This window comes from Marmota monax, unplaced genomic scaffold, assembly GCF_021218885.2.
Source record: "Marmota monax isolate L192 unplaced genomic scaffold, Marmota_monax_Labrador192_F-V1.1 WCK01_AAM20220418_F8-fsc00185, whole genome shotgun sequence".
Lineage (NCBI taxonomy): Eukaryota > Metazoa > Chordata > Mammalia > Rodentia > Sciuridae > Marmota > Marmota monax.
The window spans coordinates 3,665,959-3,674,488 of NW_026693278.1; the positions used below are offsets into that span (position 1 = coordinate 3,665,959).

At 41.3% G+C, this 8,530-nt stretch overlaps 1 protein-coding gene across 1 annotated transcript; it reads left to right on the top strand.

Annotated features, from left to right (window-relative positions):
• The first annotated feature begins 5,261 nt into the window (after positions 1–5,261).
• LOC124100809 (testis-expressed protein 38-like) lies at positions 5,262–8,248 on the top strand. The gene is given in 2 exon segments (XM_046456411.2): positions 5,262–7,896; positions 7,899–8,248. Coding segments are annotated over 2 exon segments (642 nt in total). The 5' UTR covers positions 5,262–7,449; the 3' UTR covers positions 8,094–8,248.
• The last annotated feature ends 282 nt before the right edge of the window (positions 8,249–8,530 follow it).

Consider the following 8,530-nt stretch of genomic DNA (forward strand, 5'->3'; position numbering starts at 1 on the left):
CCCCTTTTTTGAATTTTCAGTTACAGATCTACACCCAACATTTCTTCTCAGTCTTTACCCCTAAGCTCATACTTCCTTTTTCCAGGAAGAAAAGACATTTTTAAAACAAGTTGTCACAAACACCTTTTTACGCTTATGCTGCAATTCCCAAATGGCAAAGTGCCTTTCCTCCCAACCAAAAATAGTGATCCTGCTAGACCCTTCCACATCACTCATCAACAAGGACCTCACAAATGATAAACTGTCACAGGATTCTGGCACCAGGTGTTTCTTAAGCACCTGGAAAATTCAAGAGTTCTCACACCCCAAAGAAGACAACTTCAAATCTGACATTTGTGACTATTCTTCTTAAGCTAGCCTCCTAGTTTCAATTCTTAAGATACTGATGTAGGTATAGATGTCTTTTCCTTTAAGAGATTTGTAGTTATTTAGAAAAGCACCTGGGATTTACTTGTGTGCCTGTCCTAGAACTTTCTCATGGTATGGCAGCTCACTGATTTTGCAGTTTGCAACTCCATCAGAGCCTCTCATACCTCCAGCCCACCCAATCCAGCTTCTTCCAGGCTCCCCCATCCCAGAGGATGATGCCATCATCCACCCATTTTCTCTCCTTTTTCTGGCACCCATAAGATCCACACCATCCACAAGTCCTGCCCATTCCTATTCACCTCTTCAAGCCAGGACACCACCATTTACATGAGTCCCATTAACAACCTCCTCATTGGGTGCCTTACCTCCATTTTTATGTAGACACTGCCCACGCTTTGTACATATTGATAAAATAGTATTAAAAAACAGATCACTTGAACTGGGGATGTGGCTAGTGGTAGAGTGCTTGCTTAGCATGCTCAAGGACCCAGGTTCAATCCCAGGGCCACCACAAAATAAAACAAACCAAACAATAAAACTCCCCCCCAAAAAAGAAAAAAACAGATCACTTGATTCATCTACATAACACCACATGATCTCAGAAAAGTCCAATTTGTCCCAGGGAACAAAGTTCTATACAAGGTGTCCCCTGCCTCGCCCTCCAATAAGGGTGCAGCCCCTGCCTGCTCCTACACCTCCTGCCCTGTATTCACCTTACTTCTCTAGAGAACACACCAGCTGTTTGAGATAGGGACACACCAGGCCCATCCTGAAAAGTGTGTCTTTGTGCCTCAGTCATCCCCATCATGCTCCTCTCGCTGATCTGCACACAGCTCACTCCTGACATGTATATTTCAGCTTCTCAGAAGTTTTCCTTGACCATGCAATCTAAAGAGCCATGAGAGAGTCCCCATAACTCAGAATACTATCAGAATAGATTCATCTTGTCTGCCTGCTGTGAGAACCCAAGTTCCTCATTCAGGAGACTCACTGTCCTAGCATGCACAGCCAAGATACAACTGAGGCACTAACTGCTTTGTGGAGAAAGTACACAAGCACTGAAGGTGGCCCACATGCCAGGGTAACATTGTCACTGGGCCATTCCCTTTGTTGCCCATTAGAGTGCAGTGTATTTCCAATGGCTCCACATGGGTATATTTTGGGTTCTTATAAACAAATGAAGTTCTATTCCTTATCATCCATCTGCAACTTGTTTCTAGTTGCTCCAAGAGTCTGGCTTTCTTTAAATGATCATTTTTTCATTTGCCAAAACTAGAAAGTCAACCATGTCAACAGGCGCCCCCTGGTTTACTGAGCTAAGTTTACTTATTTCTTTGTGAACACTCAAATTTGAGATTGGGGAACCATTGAAATGTAAGCCTCAGCACATCACTGAAATCACATCAAATGTAATTCATCATTTTTACTCTTTTTGCACCAAGTTCTACAGAGCTAACAATTCTAGACAAGTACATTTTTCTTTTCTTTTTTTTAAAGAGAGAGAGAATTATTAAATATTCATTTATTTATATATTTTGTAGTTTTTGGTGGACACAACATCTTTATTTTATTTTTATGTGGTACTGAGGATCAAACCCAGTGCCCTGTGCATGCCAGGCAAGCATGCTAATGTTTGAGCCACATCCCCATCCCAAGACAAGTAACATTTTTCTATCTAAAAAGTGACCATACTTTATTTTTATCCAATAGTCCATCTACATGTTGAAAACTATTCTAGCCACTTCTAAGGCTGACAGAGCGGCCCTGCTAGAGCTGTCTAATGATGCCACTTTGTCCCCTACATAGGCACTTGAACACATGGATAATAGATGAAGCAGCCTTAGTCCCCAAAGGGGACTATGTTCATACTGTATATCTAAGGTTCCTAAATAAGACTTCAGAGAATTTGATTCTACTAAGGTTAAAAATTCTAAGGTTCAAATATATTTTATAAATAAAATTTCCTACCTGCTGGTAGAGGTCCACAATGCTGGTTTGGCTGCCATCTGTTTTTTTAAATGTATCTCTGGGAGTCAATCCCAGTTGACAGCATCCACCCTGTAGGTTCTGTTGTTGTATCTGTGGTGTAATCCCAACATAAGAGGGTATTCCTGACTTAGTCATTGCATACAAAAGTATTTTTAATCCTCCAAGTAATTGTAGGATATATCGATACTCAATTCACATACTGTACAACTCACCCATTTAAGTGGATTAGCCAATGGATTTCATTGCATCTGCAGAGGTGTACAATCAACAATCTTAGTATATTTCTACCTCCCAAGAAAGAGCATCATAACCATAAGCAAGCAGTCATTTCTACCCCAGTCTCCTAACCCTAAGTCAGCTAGACATCAACTTTCTACCTCCTAAGAGTTGCCTTCTCAAGGATCATGTGAATTGAACTATACATGTAATCTTTCCTGACTTTCACTTAGCTTTATGTTTTCAAGGTTAATTTGGGTGGTAGCAAGTGTTGGTAGCTGATTCCTTTCTATTACCAAGTAATGTCCTATTGTAACCAGAAGCAATGACCCATGTCTATAATCCCAGAGACTAGAAAGACTGAGTCAGGAGGATGGCAAGTTCCAGGCCAGCCTGAGCAACTTAGCAAGACCCTGTCACAAAAGAAAACAAAGGACTGGGACCTTAGCTCAGTGTTAGAGCACTTGCCTAGCATGGGTGAGGCCCTGCGTTTAGTCTCTAATATCAAAATCTTCTATACCTACAATGCACATATATACACACAAATACACACATATTTTATGTTGGGTGGATATATCACATTTGTTTATATACCAGTTGATGGACCTTAGGGTTATTTATACTTTTGGTTATTATGAATAATGTTATGGACCATTCAAGTACCAAATTTGGCAGACAAAAATTTCCATTACTTGGGGTGGGGCTGTGGCTCAGTGGTAGAGTACTTGCCTAGCATGTGTGAGGCAAAGGATATAAATAGATAAAATAAAGGTCTCTCAACTAATAAAAATATTTTTAAAAAAAATTTTTAGTTTTCAATTCTTTTAGGTATATAACTAAGAGTGGAATCTCTGGGTCATATGGTGTGCTAACTTTATTCTGACATTTCCTCAAATAATATTTTTCAAAAAACTATATTATTTTGTGTTTCTACTGCAATGTAGGAAGGTTGGTTCTACATTTCCCAAATTCTTACCAAGTTGTTAATATCTGGTTTTATTTTAGCTATCCTCGTGGATGTGAATAGTACCTTATTTTGAGTCTCACTGGCAGGTGATGTTGGGCATTTTTTTATGTGCTCACTGACCAGAATATCTGCTTTGGACGAAGGTCTCTAGAGAAAGGTCTACTCAGATGATGTGTCCATTTTTTGAACATTGTCTGTCTTTGTGTTGGGTTCTGTTCTTTATATATTCTGGATATATCTTCTTTTAAGACATGTTATTTGCACATATTTTGTCCTTGTCTGTCAGTTGTCTTTCCACTTTTTTGACAATATACTTTGAACAAAAGTTGTTAACTTGAAGTTCAATCTACACATATTGTTCTTTATCTCTGTGCTCTTGGTGTCCTATCCAAGAAGAGTTTGCCTAATATAGTCAAAATTTACTCCTATACCTTCAAAGAAAATTCCCCTTTTAGCTCTTACATACATATAGGTCTATTTTGAGTTAGTTCTTGATTTAAATTTGGGTAAACTTTGTGCATTGTGTGAGGGGTCAGGTGGATATCCAGTCACCCCAGCATATAACTGAGAAGACATTTCCCCCTTGTTGAATTGTCTTGACATTCCTGTCAAACTAAGTAACTGCAAAGATAAGGGCCAACTTCTGGACTCAGCTCTATTACAGTGGCCTGCAGGTCAATCTTTGTGCAGGTATTACCCTGCTCAATTATTGTCACTTTTTAATAAGGTTCACAGTTGGGAAATGTGAGTTCTCCAACTTTGTTCTTTGAAGATTGCTTTGGTAAAGTAATTGGTTGTTCAAATCCACAGTCTTATCAAGTTAATACTACTTGTGTAGAATACAAATTAAGATAAAATGTTCCAATAAAAAGTAGCCAATGCATTATACATAAGTTCTGATTTTAAAAATAACCTGTCATTCACCCAAAAAATAAAAAGAGAAAAGAAATGCAGAAAAAACGTGCTGCTCTGGGCAAGATGACCCAATGAATGGGCATCAGGGACTGAGGGAGAGTAGAGCCTAGAGCCCCTCTACCAGGCTGTTTACCAGGTGAGAAGAGCAGCAAATAGTTTTTATGATGTATAGTTCACACTATTTGTAGTCTTAAACTGCAACCTTCAGTGATTCAAGAAATACAGGAACATCTTTTCTTTGGGCAGAAGCAGTAATCAAATTGATGATTGCATAATTTTAAAAACAAAAAATTAGACTTACTTTGTAAAAAAATTTAACCCAACTAATTCTTTGTCTACTTTCTCTTTGGTATTTCTTGCATTTTTTTTCAAATATCTTCATTACAAAATCATAAGTAGTTTCCATTCAGAGTACTTCATAACTCAGGTTGGCACACAGAGTAAGGCTGTTTTCATACTGAAGACCTTCAAATAAAGATTACCTATAAGGAGCATATCACTTTGTTAACTGTCATTCCCAGACAGTCTTAATGCATCAGCCCTAATATATATACATATATGTAGATAGATAGATAGATATAGATATAGATATATGTAGATATATATACATATATACATGTATTATATATTTTATATTATACATATATACACATATATGCACATATCAACAAATAATATAGATACATAAAATAAGTATAATTACTATTAAAATGTTTTTCAGAGAGAAAATTGTTAATCAATTTTTAATTGATTTAGGCTTCCTACATTGTTTATTCAATAACTGAATACTGGGGTCCATCCCTAATATCAAAATCTTATATAAATACAATGTATATGTATACACACATATCCATACATATTTTCTTTTGGATGGACATATCCCATTTGTTTATCGGTATACCATTTGATAGACAGAAGCTTAATTGCTTTACAAGCAAAGGAAAAACCCAGGGGATTCTTGTCCCAGAGGCTGTGATTCTGCACATCAGGGGCAACAGAGGGTTTTTAAAGATGTGATTTCAGGTGTGTCCAGTCCTACTTCACTTGTTAATCTGGGATATAATCAATTTTAAATCTTCTGGTGCCATCCCCAACTCTGAATTTCTTCACTCCTGTGGTGGGTGTGTGCTCAAGGACAGATAACTGAATGGGGACAAAAAGTAATCCTGTTTCCCCCCAGGTTAGGGACAGGGAAAGGGGGATTTAAAAAAAACAAAACATCAATCTTAAAATAAGCCTCAGTGGCAGAGCATCATGCTGGGGTTTTTCAGGTTAATTTTTTCAGTTTAATTTATACTTAACTGAACATTAGTTGTTCATGGTGGGTGGGTGGTATTATTTAAAAGGGCATCGCTTTTATACCAGTTCAAATAGAACAACTTTCTAAAAATAATATATTAAATCTGTAGAACACTATATATTTTCCACTTTATATAAGTTTAAAGTTGTTGAAATCACTTTGATTCCTGTCCCTGGGACCAATTTGTTTTGAATTCATCTGCTTCAGAGTTTTAGAAATTGTGGAATCAACTGAAAGAACTATTTGTCTCAGAGTTGGGGAATTGACCACCTGGCGGGATAAGGAGGTGTTCAGTGGTGGAAATGTGTGAGAGACACTCCTGAGTGAAGGAGCAGTCTGAGCCAAAGTCCAGAGGGGAATAAGCAGGGTCTGTGGGAACTGGCATGCCCAGGGCTGAAAGGTGTGTGATGGATGGGGAGGGAGATGGAGCTGGAAAGAGAAGCAGGATCACATAGCGGGGAGCTCCCATAGGGCCTGATGATGCCCAAAAAACGTTTATTGAAGAAACAAAACAGAGATGGTAGGAGCCAAAGGAGGAGGTTTGGACCACATGGTTCTTCTGAGCCCTTTTGTTCCCTGACAACTAGGTAAGACACTTCTTAAGGGTAGGGCTATCCAATGCTCACTGTCCTCCCTGCCCCACTCCCCACTGGAAAATAGCTCCCTAACAACTGAAAACACAAGTAGAACCTCCTGAGGGTGTAAGGACCCTTTCCTGGGGGCTGTCCTGTGAGTTTACCACACAAAGTTGGGTACAGACAATTCTATGGTGGACCAGTCTTTCATGGAAGACAACATGCTCATGAGATGTCACAAGATGGAGTCCCTTATTCCATCAACTGCCAACCACTCTACCAGCACCAGCCCTACAATTCCTGATTGCTCAGAACCTGGTGACTTCATCTTTAAAGAACAATGGGTCTGGGGCATTCTGGGGACTCCCATTGGTGGGCAGAGTAGTGGTGAGTTCACTCTTTTCAGAGCCATAGGCCTGGTAACCAGAGTGAACCTTATGGATTCGCAAAAGGAGGACCTGGGCCTTCCTGGCCGTAAGTACACCTAGTCCTTTGAGTGTGGGGGGGCAAACTTTCAGGGAAGATCCTCTGCATGGATGGGGTGGTGGCTGCCTGAATGGAGTGCTATGTAGTTAAGAGACAGGCTTCTCTAGGAAACTAAGGATTCCTCGAAGGCAGAGACCATGTTCTGCCCAAGCAGAAAAGATACAATTGAGGTCCTTGCTCTTAGTGAGGCTTCTCAGTCTGAATGACTGCGTGGGCCCTGGACTAGTAGCCAGAAGGCCTGACTTGAGTCTGGGCAGGTCATGGCCCCTGTACACCTAGTGTTCCTTATCTGTAAAAGGCTAATGGGGGGGGCTGGGGATATGACTCAAGCGGTAGCGCGCTTGCCTGGCATGCATGCGGCCCGGGTTCGATCCTCAGCACCACATACAAACAAAGATGTTGTGTCAGCCAAAAACTGAAAAATAAATATTTAAAAATTCTCTCTCTCTCTCTCTCTCTCTCTCTCTCTCTCTCTCTCTCCTCTCCTCTCCCCCTCTCTTAAAAAAAAAGGCTAATGGGGACTCTTATGTGCCCTGCAAATATACCTTTGACTGAATCAGGAAATTATTAGGCATGTCTTTGATAAGGGTGGGAAAGAATGAGAGGATGAATGAGCCAAATCCAGGAGAGGAATGAGAAACAGTTCAGGCCCCAAGCTACAGCTGTCAGTCAACTTGCCTCTTTTGTTTTTTTTAACTGCCTCAGCGTGGATCCCATGGTACTTCGGATTTTGGGGGCTGTGCAGTCTGATAACTGGTGGCTGCGTCCCCTTAATACATTGGAGGAAGAACCTGAGGAGGAGGGAGCGTGCCCAGCAGTGGGTGGAGGTGATGAGAGCTGCCACATTCAGTTACAGTCCCCTGCTGTACTGGATCAACAAACGACGCAGATATGGCATGACTGCTGCGATCAGAATAGGCCCTACCAGGGCTGTTGCCAATACTGACATTCAACTCCAAATTCCGGATCTTCCATCAGAGCCGCACCCCCGCGAAGACAGGCGTCATGCCTTCAGAGGCAGCAGCCCTGAGACAGAAGCCCCTGTTTCCCTCCAACCTGCTCTGGTGGTCCCACCGCAGCCCTCACCTAATGGGATACAGAGCGCCAGACCCCATCCCCTTTCCCGATTGTCTTTCCAGAGATACCCTCTGCCCCACCCCTCCGCACCCTGAACTTTCCTCCCATGATGTCCCACTCTGCCTCCTACCCCTTTCTTGAGGGTCCTGAAAGGCAGGTCTTCTATTCCCTTCCCACACTGGCCCAAGGGGTGAACTGACCCAATGTGAATACTTTTACTTCAGGGTCATAGACTCCTCTCACTGAAAGTGAGAGATTCAGGGGCCAGGTATTAGGAGTTAACCTCAAGCATCTGATCATGACACAGAGGTCAGAGCCCATTTCGTGTTAATTAGTAAAATTTTTGAAAAGTCAGAGTCGTTTGCATCTCATTTGCCAGTAGGAAGGCAATGTCCTTCCCCGGTGTCATGGTGGCACAAGTCTCACCAATAAAATGAGAACTGGAGGCTGGCTCTGAGGAGACACATTGAGCCAATACTTGTGGATGAGCTCAATTCCCTCCATCAAGTATTCAATGTGTTCAAGACCCTGGGCTAGGTCCCCAAAGGCACTGCTCTTCTGCAGGATGGGAAGTAAAATTGCCACAAGAGTGACAGTTGCTGGGGGCACACAGCTATGCCAGTCCACAGTGACTAT